This window comes from Drosophila pseudoobscura, chromosome X (assembly GCF_009870125.1).
Source record: "Drosophila pseudoobscura strain MV-25-SWS-2005 chromosome X, UCI_Dpse_MV25, whole genome shotgun sequence".
Lineage (NCBI taxonomy): Eukaryota > Metazoa > Arthropoda > Insecta > Diptera > Drosophilidae > Drosophila > Drosophila pseudoobscura.
The window spans coordinates 8,057,647-8,073,163 of NC_046683.1; the positions used below are offsets into that span (position 1 = coordinate 8,057,647).

General features: G+C 36.8%; 1 protein-coding gene across 48 annotated transcripts in view; it reads right to left on the minus strand.

Annotated features, from left to right (window-relative positions):
- Positions 1 to 15,517, minus strand: part of cac (calcium voltage-gated channel subunit cacophony) — a 59,563-nt gene that overhangs the window by 28,522 nt on the left and 15,524 nt on the right. For 34 of the 48 annotated variants that reach the window (XR_004470537.1, XR_004470538.1, XM_033384595.1 and 31 more), the window contains 10 exons: positions 14,734 to 14,931; positions 14,151 to 14,664; positions 12,987 to 13,322; positions 11,210 to 11,773; positions 7,370 to 7,513; positions 6,918 to 7,119; positions 5,022 to 5,186; positions 4,528 to 4,638; positions 4,294 to 4,377; positions 1,968 to 1,973 (listed from right to left, as the gene is read on the minus strand). Coding sequence is in view for 46 of the 48 variants with exons in the window: in XM_033384595.1 (XP_033240486.1) it covers positions 1,968 to 1,973; positions 4,294 to 4,377; positions 4,528 to 4,638; positions 5,022 to 5,186; positions 6,918 to 7,119; positions 7,370 to 7,513; positions 11,210 to 11,773; positions 12,987 to 13,322; positions 14,151 to 14,664; positions 14,734 to 14,931 (2,324 nt within the window). In the remaining 2 variants the exon portion in view is untranslated. Of the gene's footprint in view, positions 1 to 1,967; positions 1,974 to 2,481; positions 4,223 to 4,293; positions 4,378 to 4,527; positions 4,639 to 5,021; positions 5,187 to 6,917; positions 7,514 to 11,209; positions 11,774 to 12,986; positions 13,323 to 14,150; positions 14,665 to 14,733; positions 14,932 to 15,517 lie in introns of those variants that run through there. The other 14 variants (XM_033384602.1, XM_033384601.1, XM_033384625.1 and 11 more) reach the window with 6 other exon arrangements.

Consider the following 15,517-nt stretch of genomic DNA (forward strand, 5'->3'; position numbering starts at 1 on the left):
TAGCCAGGGCACACTACTTAGTTGGTTACTTATAATGGTGGAGTGGAGTTGAGTGAAAGATGGTGTGAGCATCGCAAAAACTGAGTGTCAGGGCAGGGCGGGTGATTGGGTGAAGGGTGTGGTGGTTGTTAACAAAGCTCAAAAGTCATCCAAGTGACCTAGGATAGAGAGAAACTATCGAACTACAGCAGAGACGGCAAAAAACATGAGACAACCCAGACAAAGAGAGAGAGAGAGAGAGAAAATTAGCGGGAGTTCGGATCGGAATGGGTTTGGGTTTTTTTTTCTTTAGGGGTGGGGTTTTCGAAAGAAAGTCCAGACAATATTGAAGTCATGCTTTTGAAGAGTTTTTTGTATACTTTGCTTAAAGCTCAACAGATATCGTTAGAGTTATTTTTATATAGAAAGTTCATCCATCGTCTGGATCGGCGATTATGTATGTACCTCTCACTTCATGATGACGTTGGGCAGTTGGCCTCGATCTGGCGCAAAAGATCGTGTGCCGGGAAGGACTACTTACATTCGACATTCGACAGCTCTTGGGCAGCTCTTTGAATACCTCTGATCCGATGTACAATTCGATTCGTTCTGTTTCGTTTCGTTTCATTTCGATTTGATAATGATGATAATGATGCTTTCACCTTGCTTTCTCGTTATCGATTGATCATAGTTATTCGTGTGTGTACACATTGTGACGTGACAGTATTCAGATATTTTTTGGGGTCTTGTCTTTCGTGAATATATATTTGCTCATTGGTGTACTCGTATACATATGTATATATGTATAGTAGGGTGGGTGTCTGTGTCTCGGATGGATGCCAATGTCTGTTCTGTATATCAACCGCAGTGAATGATGATGATTCGGAAAAAGGGTGTCAGGGGAGAGGCGAGTGGAGTGTGTGTGGCGTTTGTGTGGTTTCCATCAAACAGTCAAATTTGCGAGACCGATCAAACCAAAGCAATCCATGCGCAAAGTAAAACCAAGAGAAACAATTAACTCGAACAGCAGTTGCAGGACCCCGATGGATCGATCATCCTTCGTATGCATGGAGCGATCATCTTCGAAAATTGAGATTTTAGATCTCAAAGAAAAATCTGCACGTTTTGAAACGTGTCATCAGTATAGGAAAAAACGAATGGGATTAGGAGTAAAAACTATACTCATTTATGATACGAAAAGTTGTTGATCTTTCCTTCTTGATATCACACTTCGATACAAGATTGCAGACACAAAAAGATTATTTATTACTTGATGAGAGTTTATAAGATCGGTATACACAGGAACCACAGAGGATCCTGTGGCACAGCCGATATCACAATGAATGCTACTTTATTTATTGGAAGAATAGTGGATTTTTCTTTATATATGCATGTATAATCAAGATATATACTATATTGCCACCCTTTCGCTGTACATTCTAACATTTCTTGACTACAAAAGCTTATATGCACGCAACTTTATACAAGAGACAGAGACAGACAGATATAGGCGGTGAGAGATAGTCACAGATACAGATAGATATATAGAGATATATATATATATAGAGAGAGAGATATAGAGACACAGTGGTAATTAATTACAAATCGCAATGTTGTGTGCTATGCAACAGAAAACTGAATACTGAATACTGAATACGAAACATATATGATAGATATATGGAAATGGAAATCGAAATCAAAAATTGGAAAATGAGTTCAACTAAGAGAGAGACATAATAAGTATGTATGTGAGAACACAAATGACTAATCATGTGATATATTTCGATCTTTCGTAAAGAAAATCAAACTAAATGATATAGAAATAGGATTCGGAATTAATAAGCTTTATTTAGTGGAAGGCAAGCTAATTAGCTTTAAGTTTTAAGCGGAATCTAAGGTTTCATTGAATTGGTACACATCGAAAAAGTTTGGAATTGGAATTCTTTGGATAAATGCAAAAATCTGTGTAGATCGTGTTTCGTACTTACATCGTGCTGCTTGGTTGTGTCGGTTGTTGTACATGTAGTAGAAGTCGATGTATATAGTTGTTGAGATGATTGATTTGGGTGGATGGGGAGCGGTGGGTGGGGAGATATATATCCATACATGTACATAACAGATTTATTTAGTTGGTTTTTTTTTTGTTCGAAGATAGATACATGTATGTACGTATATGTTTTGGATTTTTGGATTTTTTTTTTTGGATGCGTATGCGTATACATGTGTACATGTGTGTGTTTGCAGGACATACACATGCATAGGATTTAGTTGTTCGATTGTTGAATGACAGGATTGATTGAATGTTTTGCGTTTTTGAATTCGTTTTCATTGGTTGATTAATTAATCGATAAATCGATTGTTCGATTGGTGGGTTAGTTGGTTATTGTTTTTGAATTGAGATTTCGGTTTTGGATTGATTTGATTTTGGTTTTTGGTTGATTGGTTTGATTGATTGGTTAATTCGATTTAATATAAGTATTTTTTGGTTTTTCAATTGGTTCAGTGAGGTTTATATATATATATATATATATATATAAATATATTGTTTTTGGATACAATATTTGTTGGTGGTTGGAAGTGGTGGTGGTTTTTGGTGATTCGGTGGCAGTGGTTGTGGAGTTGTGGTTTAGGTGGTGGTGGTTGTGGTTTTTTAGTGGCGGTGGTGGAGCAAGAGACATATACATATATATAGAAAGAGTTGTTTCATTGCACATTCATTGCATTTTTGAGTATTTTTTTGGTATTGGTATTCGATAATTGCACAGATTTTATATGTATCATTGTTGAGATTGTAATTGTATTTGTTGTTGTTGAATTGTTGTATCATGTTTGTGTTGTAATTGTTTGGAGTTAGAGTTGATTTTTTGGAGAGTGTTGTGGCATCGATTTCCGATCGACGTTGTTCGGGGCCCAATTGTTGGGTTATATATATATATATATAGGATATATCGTTGCATATATATATACACATATATATATACAACGGAATATATAGATATATGCATGTATGTGTGTATACATAATTATAATATATTTCACATTTGTTGAGATGTGTGCGTGGATTGTTTTTGATTGTAGATGTTGTTGTTGTATGTCGTGTAGGTATATATATATATATCATTGCGTGAGTGTTTGTTATATATTTTATGTATTTTATATATATATTTTGTTTTTTTTTGCATTCATCGATATTTTTTTTTTTTTTTTTTTATTGATTTCGGATTGGGTTATCCCGATTTTGAGACCACATTATGGTTTTTTGGTTTTTTTTCGTACACAAATAAATATGGAAAAGGAAATTAAAAAAGAAATATGATTATTAATTTCTGTATTTCGTGAGACTGTTTCATTTTTTGCATTTTAATTTTTTCTTGGTTTGTTCTGTATGTGTGTGTATATAAGAAATATATATATGCTATTGGAAATCAAGGTAAATATATATAGATATGTATGTCATGTATGTCAAAAAATATGAGGAAAAAAACATGTTCAAATATCGGGTGTAACTGTATTTGCGATCTGTGCAAAAGTGCCAAATCCTCAATACCCTGAAAAAAACCTGAATCTTGCACTCTTCTATCGATGTACAGATAATACATACATCCGCTGTACAAACTATCATTCGATTTATCCATGAAACACTGTACCTATCATTTCTGTAACTATCACCCATGAGAAGAAAGTCCTACTCCTTATTTACTGTCCATTAATAATAATATCTCCTAACCCAAACAATAACTATCCAAACTATTGATATTCCATCTATATTAAGTATTAAAACAATCTCTATGATAAACCAGTACTCTTTAGATTATATAAAATCCCATTGAAATTCCATATACATATCATTTAACATACATATGTATATTCGGACTTTAAGTCTGGACAAATCCCTTGCAAATCTCTTCATTAACGTTTATCCTCATCTACAAAAATTGCATTCATGATAAGATAGATGTACGTACATGTATATATTGTACTTAAATGTGAGGCGTTTAGAGAGATACGCCATCAGGTCTGTTGTGTGGATAGTTATATAGTAGATACTTATAAGATATTTGCTTGGTTCTTGGTGTTCTTGGGTTTTTCTTGTTTTTTTTTTTCTGTGTGGATGTTCTGTGGATGTGTGTTCTGTGTGTGTGTGTGTGTATGTGTGTTTTTGTATCTTGGCAAAATAATGAAGCTAGATACATTTGTTATTCAGTTATGAATTACATTGTTTTCTTGTCTTGCATAAAACGGCCTACAGAAATCGAACACAACAATAATATGTATGCTCTGAGTCGGTTTTTGTGGCAAGCAACTGATAATTACCCCAAATTCCATCCACAATGCATCCACGATGCTGCCCAGCACGGTAATCAGATCGAATATGTTCCACGGATCCTTGAAAAAGTTCTACAAAAAGCGATACAATAAAATGTTATTGACGATTTTTTGGATATAAATAAAATTTGCAATGTTGTAGATGCCATCTACATTGCAAATTTCAGCATCGATCCGTACAGATTCTATATTGGAATTATGTTGAATCAATTTTAAACTTACCTTGACACCGAATCCAATGATCTTGAGCACAGTTTCAACGCTAAACATTCCTGTGAATCCCATGTTGATGTACTTGAGTGACTTTTCATACATATCACCCTGATTATGATACTGTTGAGATTTACAATTTACAATTTAGTTTATGTATTCATCAAATGAATAGAGTTCAGCGTAGATATCAATCCGTTTGGGGGGTAAATAAAGCTTGCGTTCAGTAGTTGGATAAGCATTCTCCTTCCCGCAAAGAGGGAGCAGAGCACAAATTTACTCCATAAATATTATTGTATGAAAGGCAAAGGAGGGAGTATTATTCCATTGGAAAATTAAATTATATAGTAGAAGAAGATGGTATTAAAGATGACTTGAAATCCCTTCGTATACAAAAATAATACATAAAGGAAATAGATATTCAGAGCAGAGCGTTGGGAGCGTTTCGGATGATGTAGAGACCCCGCTGTAGGCAACAAAAAATGTATTAAAATCTTTTAAATTACCTTCATCATCAGCAAGAGCGTATTGAACACGATCAGCATCATTATAAAGTACTCAAATGGTGTTGAAACCACAATACGCCACACTTTGTACTTGAAAGTGTTCCGGTTTTTGGGCATATAGCGCTCGAGTGGGCGGGCTCCGATTGTGAAATCAATGCAGGATTTCTGGAGTGGAGAGAAGACCGATTATGTAGCAATATTTTGATGCCCTTTGCGACGAGCATTCGTGGCATTTCGAAGGGGGGCGAAGCTTTCATTCACAACTCAATGCAATTTCTGTCAAAGTACGAGTACAACTAAAGGTGTTTTCAACATTTCAACAATTACGATACAAACATTTCATTCACATATTTAATACAATTTTGTAACACTAATTGGGTTTCTAATTATCTATATACATGTAACTACATGTTGTTTGGACTGTTGCCTATATATGGAGTAGTTTTATGTCGATTAATCCCAATGTTTTGATTTATGTCGAAGCAAACACAAAAAGGGGAATGTGTACAGAGGGTAATAAAAGCAAATTGGAATTTGTTGGTTGTCTACCTCATTGATCAGAACACAAAATACATTCATACATAACATGCCCAATTTTATTGGATGAAATTTTCGTATATCTTCTCTATAGGATCTATAGGATGTGTGTTAATCTGGTACTTGGGATTGGATTTACTCTGATCTAAATATACTGCTCATACAACAGGAGACTTTTTCTTTTCCAACCTAAGCCCAAAATGCGGAAATGCAACAGGCATTTCGTTTCATTTCCCATATCTAAAACAGAGGATTAATGTATACATATATGGTCTTACAATGGATACAGAGGATAGTATTTCTCTATTTGGGGAGAGATTTTCTTTGGAGCATTTGGAGTATACTTACAATCATACAGTCCCTGTTTCGTGGGGGTTGGTTGGTTGGTTGGTTGTTTGGGGTTGTGGTATTTTTGATTGGCAACTCTTTCGACTGGCGACTACTGAACGATTTCGATCGTTAAATATTCCCGAAAATTCTGAATATTTAATGACCATCGTGAGTACAATGAGATATCTCTACTTTCCGGTAAATGTTCACTATTTATATATCAAAAAGGGTATATAGTATGCTAATGCTAGATGTAGCACATTTGCAGGATCCTATGTTCTATGGCATGTTCTTGAGTTTTTTTCTATTTTGGTGAGTACTAAACTAAGTAGTTGTGGGGAGTGGGAAAATATTCCCACAGGAGTAGGGCTAGTAGGCTCACTCTAGAATGGATGGCACATCGACTATACAGAAACATATATAGATGGAGCGTACTATAGAGTATAGAGAGTGTGGTTTTGTGTGGATGGTATGGCTGGTTGGGGGGCGGACACGCAGTGGACACCCACTAAAAAACGAAAGGCGAAAGGCAAGGCAAGGCACAAAAACACTTTTCGCACACACATTTCTTTGTAGCTATCTCTAGGGTATACATTTATACATACATTGCAATGCACGAGCATCGGGTATCTGGTATCTGGTATCTGTGTGTGTCTGGTACGGTACAGTGTGTACATGTTAAGTGAGCCCCAGAGCAGAGCTCAATGTGTATATGTATGTTGTTTTTTTTGTTTTTTTTTGGGTAGCAAGTATTTACGAGTTAGTGACATGTACGTGCATATTAATCAATTTAGTTAATGTATTAATTTGTTGTACTATTTTGTTTTTTTTTTTTGATTTGTTTTCTTTTTGATTTGTTTTTTTTTTTTTTTTTTGTATGGTTACAACTAGCGGTACATTACACGAAACACATATATAAGCAGATTGACAGAGAGATAGAGAGAGAGAGACAGATAGACAGATAGAGCGTTTGAGGGGGTGGGCGGTGGGGGCTCGCATGGTTGCATGGATAGGATGGGTCTGGCTCACCTGGTTCTTGTCAATTTCACCATCTTGTAACTCAGCTTCGCCTTGCTCTTGAAATGTGATAATAATCAAGGCCACGAATATGTTGACGAAGAAGAATGGAAATACAATAAAATAGACAATATAAAATATGGACATTTCGATCCGGAAATTTTGGATTGGACCCCTATCTTCATAAGTGGCAGCCATTGAGTGTTGCAAGACCCTATAGTCGCAGTTGAATTCGATGGATCGGATGGATAAATTGTATATGGATGTATGAAGAAAAACGATAAAAAATATCATTTAGTTATATTCAATATTCGTTAGATAAATGTTCAATTGATAGATAGGTTGTGATAAAGACAGATCAAGAGATAGATATGCATATATCTGTTTAGATACATATATAAAGCATATAGAGTGATAGATAGCAGGTTTACAACAACAATAGGAAGTGGGGGTGGGGGGCTTACTGTGGCCATCCCTCGCCGGTCTGGACGGCGAACAGTGTCAGCATCGCGGCCGCAACGTTGTCGTAGTGGAAGGCCCTTGGCTTCCAGACCCTCAGCTCCTGTCTGGGCAGCAGTTCATCCTCCTCGTACTTGAAGTACGAGCCCCTTCAGATTGCGTTTGTACATGGTATTTGGGTTTTGCGTTTAGGGTTTTCATGTATTTAATTGATGGTGTTGTTGTTGTTGTTGTTTTGGTCGTGATTTAAGTCATTGGCAATGGCAATTATTGGTTGTGGTTTTAATTAGTAATTTCATTTGAGACTCAGTAGAGAGAACGTACAGAAATGATACAATAGTTTAGGCACAACAGAACACACTACGAGGTGAACAGAAAAACGCAACAGATCGAAAACTAAAGTATGCCAAAGCATATCCTAAAACTAAAGGGTTAAACAATTCGAATCGTAATGACTTCATTTTATAAGTATTCAAAATTTCTTTCTTTTTTTTTTGTTTTTCTTTTAGATTTTTAGCTTTTTTCGACGATGGTGGAAGAGTATGAAATAAATGCAGAAATCGAAATCTAATGTATAGAATTTACAGTTTACAGATACAATCTATAGAGACTCGATGTAGATTCGACCAAAGCACAATTTTTATTGCAAGTTCTGCATGATGTCTGTTTGAGTGTATGTCGAGCGGTGTTGTTGTTAATGAGAGGAGTATGAGCGAGCGAGAGAGAGAGAGAGAGTTATGCATCAAGCGGTTCGCTGCTGGTTGTCCTAATGCATATTGACATTGTACGAGTATGAAATTTGAATTCGAATCTAACTCTAGTCAAATCAACACTCGTTACAGTCTGAAGAAAAAGGCGTACAAATAAAGAAATGTTCGAAAATCAACGAAATATGTATACTTTATCCCTCAAACCCCCCAAGAAACGAGCGAGTGTGCGAGCGGGCGAGTCCTTTACTCTCGTTGTTTTATCGTTGTCGTATCGTCATTGGCTTCGAGCGTGGTTCGGCCCGTTGTTCGTTCGGTGATGTGTAACAAAGCAGCGCGCTCAAGCGAGTATTTACACTCTACTCTACTCTACCGAATAGCGTGTAGCGAGTAGCGAGTGGCGAGTGGCGAGTGTTGTCCTCTCAGCTGTTGTTGTTTTTGTTATTTTGGGCGTGAATGTTTTTCAATGCATGTATGCTGGTACGAGTATGTACGTGTACATATGTAACTTGATTTGGTATTCTTTTTGTTTCTTATTTTTCTTTTTAATTAAATTTGATTGTGATTTGATTTGATTGATCAATTGGATAGATTGGCTGGGGCTCCCAGTTATTGCATACGAAGCCAAACAGTTAAAACAAACCGATACTCTCATTCTTTCAGAGGCGTAAGTATCTGCTTTTGTTTTTCACTTCTCAACTGCGACGTGGCGGCGAGTGTAAGGTCTTTACACTCGACCGACCCATGTATCGCGAGTGCACGTTGTGCGAGTAGTCGTTTGGCGGAGTGACGACAGTTTCAATTCAATTTGTGGTAATTTTTGGTGGTAAAAATACATAATACATAATGAAACTCTAATGCACACACATAAATATGGGGAAAGAGCTCGTCATCTAATTGGTTTAGTGTCTATGGAGTCTACGAGATGGTTTTTACGATTCCTACAATTATAGCAGATCAGATCTATTCATACACTAGTCTTTACACAATGTTTTTGGCAATCAAAAATCAACACGGTATCGCCTCTTTCTATACAGAAACTCATACATATTTCGATCTCGATATGTACAAATGCTATTTTGGGATGAGAAAATGCTTTGGACGGTGGGGACGCTTCTAGAGGTTGAGAACTGACTGGAAACTGGAGAAAAACTATTCTGTAACCGGGCCGTTGGCTTTTCTCTCTTCTCTGAGTTATTGTTGAATGGATATAGTATACCTATAACTATACCTAAGTATACCTATTCCTAACACGGCCCGTGTTTTTGCTATGCGCGTGCTTATTAAGAAATCTTCTGGTAGTAATATGGACTCTTTGGTATTTGGAGAATACCCAATTTGCAAATAAATGAAACATAGTAGTAGTAGTATCTTGATGATTTATATATACACAGGCTAAGCGCGGTGGTTCTTCTTCTTTTCTTGCTCTTGCATTTGAATTATACTCGCAATAGGATAATTTGATATTGGTCTTTCCCGAGATTTGATTGGTGATGGCAACAGATACAACAGATAGATATATTGATATACGGCTCAACGGATTATTAACTATATAGATATATAACACAAACATAGAGAAATTAAGCGTAACTGTAAAAGGTATTTTTCAGGTGGTAACTGGTATCTGTAGTTTCGCATTTCACAGGACTACGTTTCTGTATGTTGATTCGGGCGCATTTTCGTATAAATTTTTCTTTTTGCCATTTTTTTGTATGTCCGGTTAAGTCTGGAATGCTTCTCTTTCCTTATTTTCCTTTCCATTTTTTCTTTATTATTTTTTATTTTTTGTTTTTTTTTTTTTTTTTGGTTTTTGGCCCGTTTGCGAGCATGACTGTTGATTAGACAAGTCAGGCAAGAAAAACTGGGCAAGAAACTTTAAAATGCTACTCTTACATTCTGTTGAATCAGTGCACCTTTTTTGTTTACTCGATAACGAAAGATGATAAACGTAACGAACAGAAGAAACACAATATCTTAAGAGACATGTAAAAAGGTTAACGAAAACGATCATTCAACACACATACGAAACAGGGTCGGGCGAGGGACGTGGACGGGAACGGGGAGAACTAATGTCTTAAATGCTCCCCATTTCGATTTATTTACAAGGATCGGCTCCCTTTCTCTATTCACTTTTTGCGGTATTACTGATGCCAGTATACGAAACCCCATCATCGGATCAAGGGTTACGGATCCACAGACTATACTCTCTCTGGATGCTCTTAACTTACAAAACATATATGTATATGTATGTATGCATGTACGAGTAGATAGGAACACAGAACAGACATAGGCATGTACTATATATATATGTATATATGTACAGACGTATATATAGGTCTCGGATATACATATATTGAGATATATAGCTAAACAACAAAACCATACAGCTAGACATCAATGTGTGGGGAGAGAGGATTATTAGATGGCGGAGGCATGTCCAGGTGGATAACCCCTAATGATTTCTACTGTATATTGTTTTATTTTAGATATGTATGAATGTACAATGTAAGTTGTCCCCTAATAGTAGACCTCTCCGTACGAGTGGGTGAAATGATTTTGTTGTTCTTTCTAGCTCTAGAAGCTACGCAATGTACGTACGAGTTATTGTATGTATCTAAGTATTTAAAGTTCTATTTTTGATGGATACTGACTTCTGGATACTTGGATCTTCGACAGAGAAACATACAACAGAGAGACAAAGTTAGCAACAGAGTAACAGACAGATAGATAGCGAGAGAGAGAGTTACAGTCGTAGAGATCGTGTGTGTTTGTGTGTGAGAGAGTGGGAGAGCTAGCCACTATATAGAGGATATAAATTGATCAAACCTAAAACATAGAGATAACTACTACAGAAGGATCGAAAAACTTATATGACATTATGGTCGAGAGCCCTATGGCAAACAAATGATCCCAAAAACGATACGACACACATATACAACGAAGAATCAAATGATGGGGTCTAAGTAATATATTTGTAAATATAATAATATAATAAAAGAAAAGTTCATAATAAGGATAATACAATAAGAAAACCAAACAGTAAAGGAAACTCAAACGGAAAGAAAAACAGAAAACCAAACAATAGAGAGCGAACGAACAAACGGAAAATTTTGAAAGTTGACTATAAATTTTACTTACTGGCACTCTGCGGAAGTATGTTTACTTTCGTCCGTACAATAAAAAAATTTTCCATTGAACAATTGTACTCCAATAACAGAAAATATAAATTGAAACAATATGTACACGATTAGAATGTTAACAACATTTTTCAATGAGTTCACGACGCAATCGAAGACGGCTTTCAATTTTGGTACACGCTTAATGGTCTTCAATGGCCGGAGTACACGCAATACACGTAGCGATTTAATAGTCGATAAATTTTGTCCAGCGCTGCTACCGCTCATATCGAAACCGAAACTAACAGCAGCGCATATAACGACCACAGCATCCATAATATTCCAGAATTCTCTTAAATAGCTGCCAGGGTGCAGTATCACACCCAAGTCTACAATTTTCAGCAACATTTCTATCGTGAATACGCCGGTAAATGCATAATCAAAGTAATTCAATATCTTGTTTCGCCTCGAGTTCTCACGAACGGGATCTTCGGCTGCTAATGCTATTGATGACATTGAGATGACGACCATAATGAAGAAATCAAAATATGGCAAATTAACAACCCAATGGGCGCCGCGTCGTATGCTGTATAAGAGTCGTTCGTTTATCGTTTATCGAATATATATCGGACATCGAATGTGGGTTTTTTGTTTGTGGGTGGTATCGGTAATCATAATTAGATTTAGTTTTGGTTGATATGGTATCGTCATAAAATTAGGCGCATGATCATTTTTTTTTTTCATTCGGGGTGGCATCAAATTCGGTTTGCAGTTTCGTTTTGGTTTTTATATATAATTTGTTTTGTATTTTTAAGTGTTTTTTTTTTTTGTTGTCATTTTCATTTTCCGATTGCGATGTATTATTTCGTCACCCGTTTATTAGTTTTGATATTTTTGGTTGTTGGATTTCATATTTTTGTAGTCGTTCCAATTGATATTTTAAAATTTGAATATTTGTTTTGTGGTTGATTATAATTTAGAAATGCGTTCGTCGTTGTTGTTGAAGTTGTTGTAGATGTTGTTGTTGTTGTTGTTGTTGAAGGTGTTTTTGTTGAGATGGATGTTGAGAAGATAGATGATGATTGCCGTTTATCGTGGTGGTGTTTGTTGTAATGGTGTTTTGGTGATTATTTTGATGGTGATTGGTGATAGTAATCAGATATTGTTGTTGAATATATTTACAAATAGATGTCGATTCATACAATCAATCGATTGATTAATATTTGTTTTGTTTTGTTGGTTGTGTGCAACATAAAATTGTAACGAATCCAAAAAGGTAAAAGGTAAAAAAGAAAAAAAAAGTTTTAAAAATAGTTAGTGATTTTGTTATACTCAGTTTGATTTCGTTGATTATCATAAATAGATTAGAGTAATGTCATTGATAGGGCTATTTGATGTAACGATTAAATATATATATATATGTATATATGTATAATATATAGAGCAACAATTAACGATATCTAAGCAATGCCCGAGAATACCTGCAAAAAGGAGCCTTGGATCGACACCACGGACTAAATGGAAATGGAATCTACGAAACGAGTTGGTACTCTTAAATTATTCGCGTTTAATTAGGCATCTGTCTTTCCCCCAGTTTTAGGTTGGCCGACTCTGTATCGACCGGACGATGCATTCATATATGTTACATATGAGAAGTTCCTGGAAGAGATCTGGATTATCTTACATCTACGAGTAGTATGACAAAAAAAAAACCCCCCGGCACGTAGCCCTCACAACAACGGAAAGCCTCATGACGTGATAGATTGGAAGCATGATTGAGTGGATGGAAGAATATTTACGGATTGGTTGGTGAGAGTATAAACATCGATGAGTATGGCAACATTGGCTTCGGTCCCTCGGTCACTTCCTCCTCCTCCTTTTTCTCCTCCTCCTTCTTTTTGCTCTTTCCTTTCGTTACGGCCACAGTGCCGTCGCCGTTTTCCACATGTACGCCATCGCCCTGTAGGGCCTCCATTTCCTTTTCAAGTTCTTGCAGTTGTTTCTCTTTATCCTCTTCGACTTGTTCCTCTTCGGCTGCTGTTAACTCTTGTGCATTCGCCAAATTATCAACGGCGATAGCCAAGAAAACATTTAAGAGCGTGTAATTACCGAAGAGTACCAAAACGATAAAGTATCTGTTTGGGGGGATAACATCAAGAACACAATAGAAATTAAGTGATTGAATGGATTTACATTATAGCGTTTCTTAGTCTAGGATCTATGCATGAGAGGTGTATGTATGTATGCATGTATGTATGAACAGGCAATCAATCAAGTATTCCGAACAAGATCTTGGAGTGGGTAGTGGGGTAGTGGTAGGAACTATGAGAACTACGGTTACTACTACACAGCTGTCTTAGAGCCAAGGCCAACAAGTCGTGGAAAAGCTGCAAAGATAGATATGGTAATGGAAACGTAAGGCATTAGCTTTCGTGTAAAGTTTCAATTAGCATTTTTTCTACACTTACGGATTTGGTGACCGTTGATTTGGGGTGGCGCAGGTTGACTCTTGCTGATGGACGTGGAACGTGTAACTTTAGGGACTTGGGCTTGCAGAATTTCAATAATTTCAATAAAATTCTTCAAGCTCCAAAGTCTCTTTGGTTTTTTTTTCGTGCTCGATTGCACAGATTAATGGTTCGACGTTCAATGACTAGGACTCCTCTTCGATTTTAGGGAGTTAAAGGACACACAAATACGAAATACAAAATACGAATACGAATACGGAATACTAAGCTAACGTACAAGTACGACCGATATACATTTAAATGAGTCAGGGAGTAAGTTCTAGAATTAGCTAGGGTCCCAGAGGAGATATGGGAGTGGGGGGTTATCTGATATTAGTTAGCTCGGTAAATATTGAATTCCAAAAATTGAATGCAAATAGCGTACAATGCATATGATCAAGACAGAGAGAGAGAGAGACAGTGAGAGAGTGTACAAGATTAAGCCGAAAAACTTACATAGAGTAAATCATTCCTTTCTGTGCACCACCTTGCGATATGATGCCCTGGTACATGACTTCGTTCCAATCCTCGCCAGTGAGAATTTGGAATACGGTCAACAGGGCTATCGGGAATGTATTAAAATTGGTCTCGGGCGTGCCTCCGGGCAGATTGAACTGACCGCCAAATAGCTGCATGCCAAGCAGTGCGAATATCAGTATGAACAAGAAGAGCAGGAACAGCAGCGAGATAATCGATCTCATTGAGTTCAGCAGTGAGATGACTAGATTGCGCAGCGATGACCAGTATTTGGTTACTTTGAAGATGCGCAGTAGTCGCAGTGCACGCAGCACGGACAGACCGAACGAGCCTCCCTTGACCTCGGACCAGATCACCTCGAATATCGAACCACTAATGACAACACAATCAAAACGGTTGAACGACGACTCAAAGTAGATGCGGGGCCCCAAAGCGTACATCTTGATGAACATCTCCGACATGAAGAGACCGAGGAATATGAATTCCGCATAATCTGAAATATCAAACACGAAACGAAACATTTAATCGACCGATGATCCATCTGATCTACTGATCTACTTACACAGAAATTCTGTGAGGAACGACGGCTGGCCATAGTGCTCGACGGCCACACAAACTGTGTTCAGAAAGACGAGTACGATCACGAACCAGTAGAACCACTGCGTCTTCACCGTGTGACGGATCCAGAAGCGAAATCTCTTCTCCGCTCGCCAGAATCCCGTACAACTGCCTTGAGGTTTAGAGCGAGTTTTCAGATAACCTGCGGGATGGAAGACACACACAAAGAACCAAAACGAACAGACATTGTTAGCAAGGTTCAATAGATCACGTTGTGTGGGAACATATATGAATATAATCTCCACCTATGGCGCACAACCAGATACTACAGTGCGTTTCAGAACTAAAAGTTTTTCAACTTTCATCTGTTATAGCTCTAAAACCCACTGTTATCTTATATTAATTTTACTCAAATACAATGTGATGGAGATATATTGTATGTAGACACAGTGGTTGTTGCCTTGGTTACTCTATAATTATTGGCACTTAGCATACATATACATACATATGTGGTAAGAGTACATACGTAATACAGACAGATCTAATCGATATAAGTACGATGTTACGTTACACAGGTGTGATGCACCCATAGGACTAGCACTAGACAGAGATTACTTTTTTGTGCCGCGGATGTACATACATACATATGATATGTATTCATGCTCTTTAAATCTCAGTTCAAATATTATTTTCTACTTAAAATTTAAATGTTGTTCTTTTCAGCCTAAGCTTTTTTTTTAGTATATTTAATCGATTTTTGTACTTTGATTTGCTATTATTATTGTTGA